Below are 14,545 nucleotides of genomic sequence, written 5' to 3'. Positions count from 1 at the left end.
GCCAATTGAGCTGCGTAAATTTAAAAGATAGATTTTTCTCTTTTTTTTTTTCTTTGTTCAAATAAAAGGAAAACGAAAGACATACGAATGAGCAGAATATGTTTATGCTACGATGTCACTGATACAAACTGTTTTTTCAGTTGTTGTTGAACAGGATTTTAAATATGTGTGGTTGTTGGTGTGGTACTTCTCTGACAAATACCAGAATTGGAATAAGAGCCTGTGTATGGTGATACAAAATACAGTACTCTGAAGTTACTTGGTACAAGTCTGATTTTTCCATGGCAGCATCATGAGTTTTTAAGAAACTCTAAAATAAATAATCAGAACAAGTGTATTCATCAGGTTACTTTATGAGCCTAACCACTGGTTGGCTAAGAACATTGTAGAGAAGCACTTTGAAGATAAAATCTAAAAATACAAGTCGAGGACCTTTCTGGAGTTAAAAAAAATACACTTAAATTGATTGGATTGTAATGTGCTGGGAGTGGGTGGGAAAGAAAAAGCTGTTACATCACGCTTGCTCTGTTGAAAAAAGATTTCTTAATTATTTTTCTTTAGAAATAGAGCTGTCAGTTCCATACTGTGTTGAGCATAGTATTTCGTTAAAAAATAGAGATGGTCTTAATTTTTAAGCATGTGCTGTGAATCTTCAAATCACTATGGCAATATCTTTCAGTCCAGATCTTATTCTGAGATATTTAAGTAAAAGGAGGTATTTGCAGGTATAAATACATAAAAGTATATAAATAAATAAATTTATAACTATATAAATGCAGGTATTTTTTGTTTTATGCTCATGGAGTCTTACTGGAGTGATATAGCTGGAGAATTTGTAGTCATTCACTGTTTACTCTGCCCTCTGTTGCTTTGAGAGACTAAATTTCCAAGATTTTTTGTCAGTTGAACAGTTTTGTCAGTTGAGCTTCGAGGACTATGCAGGAATTGCTTCTTTTGCAGTGTTGGCACACAGTTTAAAAATTATTTCTGTTTTTCTAGGTTTTTCTGTTTAATTAAAAATTTTTTTTTCTCCTATTACAAAGCTATTTGGTTGATTAAAATATCCAGTTCTTCCTTCTGCACACACAGTCTTATCGGTTCTCAAGTATTCAAAGTACAACTGTTCCCTGGAATAGAAACTTCAAACATAGTAGTAAGGTTAATGAACTTCCACTGAGTATGTTTATTAGTATGCTTATATACATACTTTTGAAGTTTTGATATTTTAAAATAACTCAGGAGGAATGTGCATCAAACAAATTAGATTTTCAAATAGATTTATTCTGTGCTTGCTTCTGTTGCTGTTTATTGTTAGTAGGATGGTCTTCAGCAGTAGGGTCACTTGATGAAATTGAGAGTTGATATAATCATTTGCATAGTAAAAATATTTCACAGTAATCTTGCCTGAGGTTTGTGCAACATGAAGCTGTAATCTTCTGGCTACATTTCTGGTAGCAATGAAAGAACTGAAGTTCACATTTGGAGTAATGGTAACCGAAATATCATGTGTAGTCAGGTAGTTGTCATACAGACATGTGGACACTATGCTCCCAGGCCACTAATTTTATCATACTTACTAGAGATGAAGTACATCTCTGTTCTTACGAGGTTATCAGTTTACTGGTGTGATTAGAGACAGAATCTTGTGTCTGTAAACTAAAAATGTTTCATGCAACAGCAGTAGCTCTGTCAGCTCAAGTGGATGCAAACGGTCAAATGGAATTATTAGCTCTCTGATACTGCAAAGTAATTAAACTAATTTGGTACTACACAATGATAATAAAATGTTGTATGGCACAGTGGAGCAGGCAAGGTCATGGACTTTAAATGAAAAATCTATAGTAGTTAGCACTTGCGATGTGATGTGTTCGTTTTTGGCAGAAATACCATGAGGGCATATGAAAGAGAGCAGCCTGTGCCAGGTTCTTCCTGTGATCATCTCAGCCCTGATGAGTTTTTATCTCTCTGCCTGAGTATGAGAAATTGAATACTTTGGCAAACTCTGTAGACTTCAAAAGCCCAAGTACTTCTAAGTAAAATATTTTTAGCTGGAATCAGGAAGCGTTTTGAAATTTCTGTTACTCATTTAAGAATTGTCTTACCATATTTTGATTTGGGTTGCAGAAATACTCTTAGCTTGTTAGATGTTCTGTCAAGGGTCTTTCACCAAAAAACCCACCACGTGGGCATAAATTTAAAGATAGGAATTTGAATATGTCTTCAGGCTTGAATCATACAGGTAGCCTCATGGCAAAGGAAATCCAGACCTTTCAGCAAAGCCTGTGTTTCCTTCTGCATGTAATACGAGTGAAAGAAGAAGAAAGGAACTGGATGGGAATTTGGGCTAAGGTACCTGTATCCTTCTGATTTCTGGTAACACTTCTGATTGTTCTTGAAGCAAAATAGGGAGTGCTAACAAATCTATTCGTTAGTACTGGGAAGGAAGCAGAGGCAAGCGGCAGTGATGGCTAAAGCTGGAGTGTGACTGCAAGGCACTTGTGAAGACACCTATCTCAGCATGAACTCTGGCAGCTGCCAGAAGCTCCTCACCCTTCAGCTGTGACTGGTTTTGCTTAATTTAGGACACAACAATAGCAGATGATCAAATGCATTGATTGAAGCCCTGGGTTCAGGCCTGGCAAAATCTGCAGTATAACTCCAAACTTCAATGCACATTGAAGTACTTTCATATATCAGATTTTAATGGAAGGGGCAGGAGGGAAATAGGAAAATCCCAGCATCTGGTTTTAGGCTGTTGCTGTTCAAGTTACACTATTTTTGTACTATTATCTGCAGTGCAGCAAAGCCTGTAGAAATGACCCTCCTTACTTGCTTTGTGTTGCTGCCATGCAAAGTAGTAAAAAGATCAGAAAACTGCTAACCAGTCTGATCTTTTAATTGTGTTTCCAGTGATACTTTAAATTATATGGGCAGACCAAGTGGTTGGTTATCACCAGTTGCCCCAGCTGCCTCAGTTTACAGACATTAAGGGTGTTTGATTCCTAAACTTGTTGCTGTAGTCATGGGAGTTGTGTTTTTTCTGTCAGTTGTATCAGCATTGTATCCCTCAGAAAACAGAGTTTGCTAGGGAAGGGCCTACAGACTGACAGAGTGTATAATCTCATCAGCTCCTGTTTCCTTTAATAAATGAGCTAATATCAGAAAAAGGATGAAACAATTGTTGTTAGAAAAGTCAGTATTTTAAAGGATGTACATATCTCAATTATAATATTGTTGTTGAGGATATAATGTTGAAAGACTGAACTAAGGTTTTGTGTTCTGAGTATCTGTGTGGGATTTTTAGGGTCACCAAGCATTTGCTCTGATGGGAGCTTAAAAGATGTATAAATGAGGTATCATGTATTAACAGGTATGCATCAGAAAAATATAAAAACTTGAGACTAGCTTTGCTAGAGTCTTTCTGAGATATTTTATTGTCATATTTTGTGAGTTAATGCATTTCAGTTTATGTGAAAAAGTTTACTTGGAATGTCATTTAGTAAGTTAGCCAGTTTGTTACAAGAAAAACTTTTTTTTTTTTGGGATGAGAAGTCTGTTTGTGAATTTTGACATGTTTTCAGCCCTTTCAGCTGAGCATGCTTGTGATGAAATATTAAGGCATATTTAAGTGAAGTGCCCCCATTCTCTTATCACAGGATAATTTATTTTTTCCACCATTCTGATTTGGTTAATGTGTCTCTCCTGTTCAGTTGTTGAAAGTAGACACTTTGCAGTTTTGGTTCTCCATGAAAGTTTACAGGAAATGAAAGTTTGATTTCTGAACATCAAATCACAAAGACATACTTACCAACACTTAATTAACTTTTGTAGTTAGAAATAATTTGGACATTTGACACAGTTTTTTACAGTTGTCAGGCTTGAATAATAAACTGGGTGGAACTTGTTGAAATATGGCATATCGTGACAATATAAGACATTATTGAAATACATGTTTTGTAGTTATTTTTATAATAACTTTTAAAAATACATAAGATTTGAGAAAAGCAGAATTAATCTCATATATTGTAGTGGAATGTCTTGCTGAAGTTGAACCATAAATAAGATTCAGATAGTTATTCCTTACGAATATAGCCTGAATTGAACAACAGTGATCACTCTTTTAATATTTATATGATATGTAATAAATTGGCATGTTTTGGCATTTTGATATTGTAATCTATTTATCTGATTTATTGAAATTAACAATTCAGTGAGAGTGATCCAAAGCTGCTTCTCTTACTCCTTTCATGCTTAATCTCAAAGTGCTCTTCAGCTGCAGTTTCTTGGCAGAGAAGATTCTTAGGGTATTGTTAATTTTGAGTCCACTTGAAGGAACATTCCCATTTAAATTACAAGAAAAAGGAAGATAGGATAAATATTCTTAAGCATCATATTTTTCATTTGGGAGATCAAGTGCATCACATCTACTTCAAAGCAGCTTCAGCCACTTCTTATACAACACCAAGACAAATGATTCCTGTCAGATTATTTTCGAGCAAATAATTACATTTTCTTTTTTCTCTTATCATAGTATTAGTGTAGTCATTCAGTAAGCATGAGAAATCTCAAGGTATAGGATAGATCCTGTCTGTTCATCTTTGTGTAACTGTAAGACTCAGGTACCTGCCCCTTTCCTTCCCCTGAGTGATAGGTGGCAAGTTTCCCAGGTCTAGATATGTAGAAGAACAGTGGTGTTTCTCACACACTACTCTTGATGGATGCCAAGTAGAAATGCCATTCACTGGAGGTAATGAAGACACTAAGAATTTTATACTCCTTCTGCTGGCATTTCTAACACCAAGTCTTGGAAATGGCTGGGGCAGATTCTACTTGACAGATGGGTGAAGTTGGATTTTTGTCTTGAATATCAGCTCTTAGTGAACTCACACTGAAATTAGCCTTTATTTCTTTGTTTGCATGCACACATGTGTGTGTACATTCATGAACACAAAAAATCTGTATTTCTGGTGGAAAGGAAAAAAAAAAGGAAAAAGGAAAAAAAAAAGGAAAAAGCCCTGAGTAAATCAGTCACTAGTCAGTAACATTGTGAGGAAGAAACTTATCAGTTAATGCGTTACCTTTTTCCTCTCCAATTGCAGATCCATACATTGCTATACATTATGATCTTACCCTGCCAGTCCTTTTTTTTTTTCATTGACTTCTTTGACCTAAATCACAGCTGTTAAGGGCTGCAGAATGTTTTCTCCTTCTCCTCACAAGCCATTGTAGCTGTAGCATGAAAAGTCTCTGGCTTACTTCATTGCAAGAGTTGTTGGTTCTACTGGAGATGTGAATTGCATCGTTTCTTATCCTGGACTTGAGAAGCTAACACTTTTTAAAGTTTTTTGGGGTTTTTTTTCTTTCTATGTAAGTGTTTAATTCTTGTGAAATGCCATTTTCTGTTTCTGATCTGGAAATAAGATCCCAGTTGGGAAAGATGTAAAATTGTTATAAGTTATTAGCTGAAGGACTTGTACGTGTAGGGAAGGATGGGTCAGAAGGATGGTGTCAGAAACTGATCCTACATCCCAGGAACCACCCAGCATTCTGCTGTGTTCTGGTATAGTGAGGTACAGTGAAGGTATCTTTCTCCAGCTAACATGGCTTTTACATTACCAGCTCTCAGTCTAATGTGGCCTATGTGAGAGGGGAAAACATGAAAAGAACTGTGTGGCAGTTTTCTTCCTGGGCTGGAAACAATGGGAATTTGTGTGTGAGTCTGTAATGATAGTAAAGAATAGAGAAAGGCTTCGTGTGAGTGTATGAACCCACACAGACTTTTGCTTAGGTCTCTTTTTGCTGTTTTCTTGCTGTTTTAAGTGCCCCATTTATGCACTTCACCACATTTTAATCTTTTATGCTTCACCCATAGTTGTAAAGTATTAAGAATTATTATTAATAATTTTCTGGATAGAGATCTACAGTGAGGGTTCTTTGGCTGGTTGTGCAGCAATACATACTTGCTTGGTCTGGTCCTCATAGGCAGGGTAGCATTTTCAGGTTTTGGACAGCTTTATTTGTGTGTTATATACTCTCGTTTGGTTAGCACTTGGAGGCAGAGCAGTGTGTAACATTCAGCAGTTCATGCAGATGTCTCCAAGCTCTAAAAAAAAAAAAAGTCTTGTGAATCAAATGTTTCAAAATGAAGTACTATAACAATTACCAAACAGAGTAATTTAAGCAATTTACATCACATACTGTGAATTGTGTCTGAGGCATTGAACCTGCTGAGAGGAGAGGATTTAACAGCAGTTCCACTTCCTATGTGAGGTATACTAGCAAATTAATTGTTTGGTTTTGGTGTTCTGGAGTTGAGGAGAGAGATTAACAGGGAAGTGGTGAGAACCACACCCAAGCTCTGATAATACCAGTGAGCCATAATGTAGCTGCTTATATAGAAAGGGAAATTCGTGCACTGTCTTCAGGGTGTGTACTTTAAATTGTATAGGAGGAGATAATACGAAGGGCTCCAGGATACAACAGAAATCTTTGTCGCCCTCTCTGCCCAATTTGCAATACCATACAAACTAAACTGCTGTATCTGGCACCATGCAGTGTGATATTCCATACTGAAGCTGCCTTGCAGCTAAAATGTTTGGACTTCAGGTGTTTGTTCTGGATTGGAAGGTAGATAGCAAGGCTGTCCAAGAGGGGTAATGCAGTCCTGCCTGTGAGCTGGCAGTAAATACCAGTGATTTGCTGTTGGGAAATCCTGCACAGTACTTTGAAAGCAGTAAGTAGGATTAGATCCAGCAACTCACTTAAACATCAAATTGGCATTTTTAAAAATACAAAAATCTAGTCATGTGCACATAATTCTTTTAAGGTGAGGTCAGATGCAGCCCTTAAATGTGCAAAAAACCCTGTGTCATGCTTACTGTGCTGTCTGTTGTGGTGAAGTACCTAGAGGTGCCTTTGCCTGACATCTGTGCAGGTAATTAGAATGGCCTAAAGAGTTTCTAGGTAGCTATCTGTATGCAGCTTAATTTATCTGCAGGTCATGTGAGAGCAGTACTTGGTATCTAGCTGTGTTCTGACACGAGCTGGATTCTGAACTAGTACTTTTGGAACTGACTTCCGTTTCTTACTACAAGTTAGAGGCTAAGCTGGGTTTCACAGACCTACTCATCTGCTCTGGGGTGTAGAGAAGAAGAACAACTTCCTTGTTTTCCTAGTAGTACTTTAGCTGGCTTCAGATACAGTAATTTAATTTTGTTTCTTGGTCCCTTTCAGCTTGTACCTCCTTTTAAACCTCAAGTGACATCTGAGACAGACACCAGGTATTTTGATGAAGAATTTACAGCTCAGACTATTACAATAACACCGCCTGAAAAATGTAAGTCAGAAATTATGCATAAGTGTAACTTAATTAATCCTGTTACAATAAAGCACTGTGTAAGGGTTTTTCTGTTTAAATAGGAAAGCTATTCTCACTATTACTTAAAAATCTTCATATGGAAGTGTGAAAAAGTAACTCAGTGACAGTATTCTTTTAAAGAAGGAGTAATTACAAGGTGTAGAATATTAGATCATTCTGGATTGGGTGGTGGGGGCATTTTTGGTGATGTATTTTTTCGTTTTGTTTTTGTTTTTTTAGGGTTTTATTTTGGCTTGTTTCATTTTCTTTTTAAATAACAAAAACACCCAGCTTCAAATGTTTATTGGTCAAGGTTGCACTTCAGCAAAGTACTTGGAACATGGATCCTGCTTTTTAAGCATGTGAACACTCCTAGTGACCCCAGTGGGCTCTCCAGGCTTGGTCATATTTTAAAACACATTGAAGACCAAAATTAAAAAAAAAAAAAAAAAAGGGGGGGAAAAAAGAAGCTGCCAGAAAGAATTCTGGATATTTTAATTCTAATTCTATAATTTAATTCTAGATATCAATTGAAAATGAAATTTCTTATCAACTCCTGTGCTTCAGCAGAGCTCTTAAAGAAGTTATTAATATATATGTACCTGCTCTGCTGGGCTTTGCAGAGAGTTTCTTTGTTGGTGTGGATGTAATTTCATCACTTTGTAGTTTGTCGTCTGATACACTCACACAAATCATGATCTGATAGGCCAAGCAGGAGCTTAACAGAGTCACCAGCCCAGAGCTGTTAAAATCTTGCTGCTGAGTTCTTGAATGCATCTCCTTCCTAAGCGAGGTTTTCTGCTTATTTAATCAAAGGATGGGAAAGGAGGGTCACAAAGACTATAAAGGCTATACTTAAAGTTGATGACCCTTTCATAGAGCTAGGTCAATTTTTTGTGAAGTTTTCTTCACAAAACTTCATGCTGAAGTTTTCTGTTAGTATGTATAGATCTGGGGTATTTTCTGCATTTTGTGTTTTTAGTGTTTGAATACATTTGTCTTCCTGCTATAAAAAAAATAACCTTTTCTATTCTGAGTGTTCTCAAGTAGAAAAGTATCCTCTGCAGCACAATTAACTTATAATGAACATGAAGAAGGAAGCTTCTGCCAGTCTGCCTTGGTAGCAGTATAATCTCTGAATTATTTTTTTCCACTTTTGCATCATTTTGGTACTTCTGCCCAACTTCATAAATACATTCTTGCTTCCAGAAAAAATACATTGCCAATTTAAGTCTTCTGGCTGTAAAAAAAAAATAATAACCTTTTCTACTCCCATCTGTCTTGATAGAAATTTGTTCATATTTGTACTTCCATATGATTTCAACATCTTAAAGTCCTGATCTCTTGAAGCTCTGCGTATGCAGTGTGAATGGCTAATAATGAAAGACAAAAGCAACACAAAATATGGGGGTGCTACCAAGATTTAGAGTTTTAAATTTATTGAATTCAGAGCAGGTGATGAGTACCAGTGCAGGGAAACAATCTGCCTACCTTAAGTGTCTTTCTTGGCCTCTGGTAATGGTCTGGCTGCTGCAGCATGAAACTTTGCACAGGCTGCCACCCCACCCCAACCACAGGGATAACAAGATGGGGGTGATGCCCAGCAGCAGTGCAGAACTTAGCTGTGCTCTGGCTGAGGGGTGCCAGGGCTGCCTCACCTCAGGCTGCTCCAAGTACCATCACCAGCAACACCAAGGTGCATTTTTTCTTGTGCCAAGTAAATCTGGAAAACCACTGCCTATTTACGGAACTGTGGTGGTTTTCCCTTTTCTGGGTAATGCAATAGGAAATGATTTTTAATTATCTTTCTTTGAAAATCTATGAGTAATTGTATTATCTACAGTGTGGTATCACCTCTGCCTGATGTGGTTATGTGCAAAGTACTTAAAATGTGTTTTAGGGATTTAGAATTGGTAACTTTTTATCACAAAGTTACTGCTGAACTAAAGATTTTTTTATTGTTAGAGGGATCATTTTAATAACAGGACAGTTATTTAGATACCAGTTTCAATATTCACTTAGTGTGATTTGTGAAACTTTATGTATCTACAGTAATCAAACTGATAGCAAAACAAACAAGATCTGTACATTAACCTAATTAAAACTGGCAGTGCAAAAGAGAGATTGTGTTTAAAGTCTCAGAACTGAGAGGCTCTGTTGGAAGTCAAGCAGCTGAATCATAGCAATTGCTCAAGCATGCATTAGCGTTTTTATATGTGGAATATATGAAGATATAAAAGATACATAATTCAGAAAGGTTGCATATGAATACATCATTAGACTAACAGTTTCAATAGGAGTCTGTAGGGATAAGGACTGTTAAAAAATCCATTTGAAAATGTAGATCAAATTCTCAGAGTTAGGCAACATCTGGTGCCTGGTTTCCATTGGCACTGCAGAATTATGTAAATAAAAATATTTATGAATTTGGCTTAGTCCGTGTTTCCTCTGATCCCAGTAAATACAGTAAAAAATAGTTTACTAAAAAATAATATGGAAGAATTGAAACACATAGAACCTGCATGAATTGTTCATTTTGTAGCTGTTTTTCCTTTCAGCCCCCTTAGAAATGGAAGAGTATTAAAATGTGTCTGCAGTAAGTTGGTAATTTCCTGAACTTGGCTTTAGAAACAATGAATGCTGGTGCTTCAATCAGCATCAGCTTCTGTGCTACCAGAAGCTGGATGTGCTGGCGTGTTTTGATTAGCCTAGAAGGGGTGGTAATGACTGAAGTTCTCAGGTGATAGCCATAATAAAACACTCAAACAAACCCACCCTGAAATAAACAGTAATTTCCTGGGAGGAAGTCCTGTCAGTGGGCATGGTTCTCCTGTGTGAGCATAGCCTTGTGTGCATCAAATCTTACTTGACTTGAGCCTTTAACTTCAGCATTGAGCCCTGGAAGATGTGCTGCATATCAGGAGAGTAATAGAATTCTGTAGCAAATGTAATGACATCTGAACTTCTCCCTTGATGCAGATGACGAGGATGGGATGGACTGCATGGACAATGAGCGGCGGCCGCATTTCCCTCAGTTTTCCTACTCTGCAAGTGGACGAGAATGACTTTTTTGTTCTGCTGCTTCACTGTCATCTTAGATTTATCACTGAAAATGATTCCTGAACATCACCACCAGTACTAGATACTATTTAAGATAGCAGGGGCACTTTCAGAGACCATTCCAAATTGAACAAGTTTCTTTCCCAAACCTACCTAAAATCCATTTTGGTTTTGCATGAAATAGGAGTTTTTTCTCCACTATGCTCTCCTGCTGTTGCTGCTGCCCACAGCCTCAGTACAATAGCAGCATCGAGAAGTTACTAACAGTTTTTTGAAGGTAGATGACTTGGCCTCAGCATTGTACACTCTGTGCACAAGTAGTCATCTATTATTCCTCACACTGGAGGCTAAAGAAAAAATGTGTTGGTCCAGCTTATCTTCTTCCAGAAGATGAATCAAAATCGTAATTGATCTAAAAAGATGTCAGTAACATTTTCTTGCATCTGTTTGTGCTGGTTAGAACAAGGAAACTTAGGGGTGGTGATGTACATATGCAAGGTTTTTGTTAGGCATATCATTACTTGAAGCAGATCTCTGTCATTAACATCTGGCAGGAATTTGTGTGGGAAACGTTTGAGAGAAGGACTTAAACTGTTGATATATATAAATATATATATATATTATTTTTTAATTACTGTTGGATACTACAGAAGAAGCAGAAGGGCTGGGCTCACCCAGCCTGCCACTTAGAACTTCCAGGTTCATGTGCAATCATGGAGAATCGAACATTATACATGCAAGAAATGAAGGCATAAAAGCAGCAGCTGAAGTTATTTAAGGGGTCTTATAATTTGCACCAGATAACATCTTTCTCATGCTTTTCTTTTTCTTTCATGGTATACATCACCTCTGATGGCTGAAGAATGTAGACAGGCATAATGGTATTGCTTTTCACCAAAATGTGTGCACCAGGGTAAACAGGTGTTTGCCTTACTTGTTTATATTTTGAGTTTGTGAATTAGCTTTTTCTCCAGGTGTTTAACTCTGAATATTCTTTTTTTGTTGGGGTTTTTTTTTTTTGTTATACTGCAGTAGTATTTATTTTTAGAGATAAGGATTGTATGTGTCATGTTTGCAAATGCTGCTACATCTTAGATAGAACAGGCTTATAGCAGTTAATTTTGTAATATATGGAAGGACTGTACAAGCTGAAGGGAATAATGCACTTTTCTCCCTTGTGGAAACAAGGCTCTGAAATTGTACATACTGCTTAGAATCAGATTTTTGTGAAAGAAATACTGTTTTTTAATTTTTTGGCAGCGAAGGTGAGAAATTCCAGCTTCATATGCCAAAGGGTTAAAAAAAGGAAAAAAAAAAAAAGCCACATCATGTGCTCCATTGAGGATAAATGTAATATAAGAGCCCAAAAAAGAAAATTTTTCTGTTCTGTATGAAGGAATTGCATTTGAACAACAAGACCACAGTGATTACAAGAAAAGCACTTTATTTTAATAATTAAAGTAGTAAATTTCTGGGATCAGCCATTCTCCAGAAAGGTTTTCCCAAAACCAAAAGAGTCCCAAACCCCCAGCATGTTACATGTAACCGTGGTACCTGATTGACCGAATTTAAAAACATCCCAAGAAATGCTCCCCTGATGGGAAAACATCTTTCTGTTTCCGAAGATCTGTATCTAACAGCACATGTGCATAAACTTGAGCTTTGGTCTTCAGCAATGATAATCTTAATAATAAACCCTTTGGTGCTAGGAGTCGGGACGTCGCGCGGCGCAGCGAGAGCGCGCTGAGCGTTCCCAAGGTTTTCCCTTTGGGAAAAGCCCCGACTCCATGGGATTATCATGCGAAGTCTCTCTGCGTTCGGATCTCGTGAGCTCCCACGAAGACTGTGACATCGCAGAGCGTTGCTGGTTGTGTGGTGTGAGTGAGTAGCTGAGTCTGGAAGGAGAGGCGTTCCTACTCGAGATGCCTTCGCCTCTTGACCTGGAAAGTCGCGTGCCCGAGCATGAAGCCCACTGCTGGCAGTGCCTGTGCTGGGACCGTCAAGGGGTAGGTGGGCATTTTATAGCAAGGCAGCTAAAGACACAGACTAATTTAGACAATTTTTCCTGTTTCGTGTTTTATCTTTAGTAACAGATGGATAATCAGAAATCCGGTGTGCATTCTAACTACACAGGAGGGCATTCTGTCACCTTGTAACACTACACACAAGTAGAGCTTTGCCTCTCTGCAGAGGGAGGAGCACAGCAAACACCTTGCAGGTCTGTCCTGCACTGCTAGTGTAGAGGTGTCCGCACTGACACCGACAGTGAGTGACTGAGTACTTCATAGATGGGCATTAATTAGTTCTCTGCAAAGGCCTTGTACTTACAGACTAAAACTATAGTGATTGAAAAATCTGTGTTGTATGCCTGTGCTTTTTCCCCCATGTTTTCAGCTTGTAGCAATAAGTTTCTTGACACAGGGCACCTCTAGCTCAGGGCCAGCTGGCGCTGTGCCTCTGGTCAGCCGTCCCCGCGGGCAGCAGCAGCCCTGTGGTCAGCTCTGTCACGTGGCTGCTTAGAGCAGGGTTTGCAGTGAACACCTGTCAGTGGATTATCAGAGAACATTTTAAGACTTTGCATTGTATTGCCTGCCTTCCAAAACTTCATTGATCAGGTTCATGCTACAGAGAGAATCAGTGGCTGCTTGGCGCTGCCTGGGGTCGGGGGATTCTCTCTCTTTTCCCAGTGTTAGAAACAGCTGAGAGACAACTGGGCAAGTGGTGCCGAGAGGAACTTTTGAAGCTGCTCTTTTGCTGTTTGCAGTTGTGTTTGGGTTGGGACAGGAGGTGGTGGCTGGTGCCTTGGTGAGCCTTTCGAGCACAGTACATTTCAGACTTCAACTCCAGCTTGTACTGACCTCCCTGACACACAGTATGCCCTCTCGTACTGCAGCCATCTCGGAGGAAATAGGTCATTTCTGTTTGGATTTTGGCAGTTTTGTGCACAGCTTTGCTTTCCACACTAATCCATCTTCCAGTACATTCCCATTGCTTAAAGAACATTTATTCCAGTGCTGGTTTATGTTTGTTTGGTTTTTTTTTTTTTTTTTTCCATCTTTTCTTGCAGCTTCTTAAAGCTGACTGTTCTTGCAGGGGCCATGTGCTTCTCCTAGAGTACAAAAGTAAGGTCTTTCCTTACTAACTGCAGGGTCTATATATTACACCTCAATGTACACACTTTGCTGCTACTGTTTGTACTGTCTACAGTAGAATTTCCTTATCTTGCTCCTGGTAGTGCATTACAGGCAAGCATGAAATGTAAAGTATTTATTTAAATAAAAACCTCTAAATTGGTAATTGAATTACCTCCCTGTAGCTTTAGAGTTTGTGACATTTCTTGACCTTGCTAGTTCTTTCATTAGATCCATGCAAGATCTAGTCATATGGTTAAGGATATTAAGCAGACACGACTATGAACCCAAGAAACCGTATTACTGTTGGTCATACTTAAACTGTTTATTTCCTTAAGTATATGACCCACAAGGATGTGAAATAACTACAAGAAACTGTTTTTGTACACTGTACATCCTTAGTATTTTTACACGTATATGATAGGGATGCACATTATTTTCCTTCGTACAGACAGCTTAAATAAAGCACTATGTCAATCTGCTACTTCTGTGTTTTTTAATGCTAATTTGTTCTGGAGGTTTGTAAATATATATATATATATAAATGTTCAAGCTTGCCACAAAGGACGTATTTTTTTATATCTGCACATTACTATTAAGTATCTTAGGGGATATAATTCCTAATTTGTTCTGTGTTGGAGAAAGAAAAACTGAAATGAGAAGGCTATATTGCAGATTACAAAAGATTTCTCAAGTTTTGGGTTAAATATTTACTTCATATTTTAAAGTAATTTTATATAGGTTAGATGTTTCAATCCTGAAATGCACAAAGAATTTACTTAATTTCTTCTTAAAAGAAAATGTACATCGTTATTTTTTTATCACTGTATATATAATGATCTGTGCATGTTTAGTTACAAGTTTTATTTGCTGTGAAGTCCTAGTGATAACTGTAACTCGCTGTGACGTATTTCAAATACCGGGTGATCAGTTTCAGCCTGTAAATGATAAAGTTACAGTATTGTCAAAAAAAAAAAAAAGTTTTTTTATGACTGAG

At 37.7% G+C, this 14,545-nt stretch overlaps 1 protein-coding gene across 1 annotated transcript in view; it reads left to right on the top strand.

The window, feature by feature from the left end:
- The window catches only part of AKT3 (AKT serine/threonine kinase 3), a 143,380-nt gene extending 129,348 nt beyond the window's left edge, over nt 1-14,032 (top strand). The window contains exons 13-14 of the mRNA XM_030447219.1: nt 7,234-7,336; nt 10,337-14,032. Of these exons, the coding sequence (XP_030303079.1) occupies nt 7,234-7,336; nt 10,337-10,422 (189 nt within the window). The 3' untranslated portion in view covers nt 10,423-14,032. The remainder of the gene's footprint in view (nt 1-7,233; nt 7,337-10,336) is intronic.
- The last annotated feature ends 513 nt before the right edge of the window (nt 14,033-14,545 follow it).

Source organism: Calypte anna, chromosome 3, assembly GCF_003957555.1.
Source record: "Calypte anna isolate BGI_N300 chromosome 3, bCalAnn1_v1.p, whole genome shotgun sequence".
NCBI classification, from domain to species: domain Eukaryota; kingdom Metazoa; phylum Chordata; class Aves; order Apodiformes; family Trochilidae; genus Calypte; species Calypte anna.
This window is presented reverse-complemented; position numbering and strand designations above follow the sequence as displayed.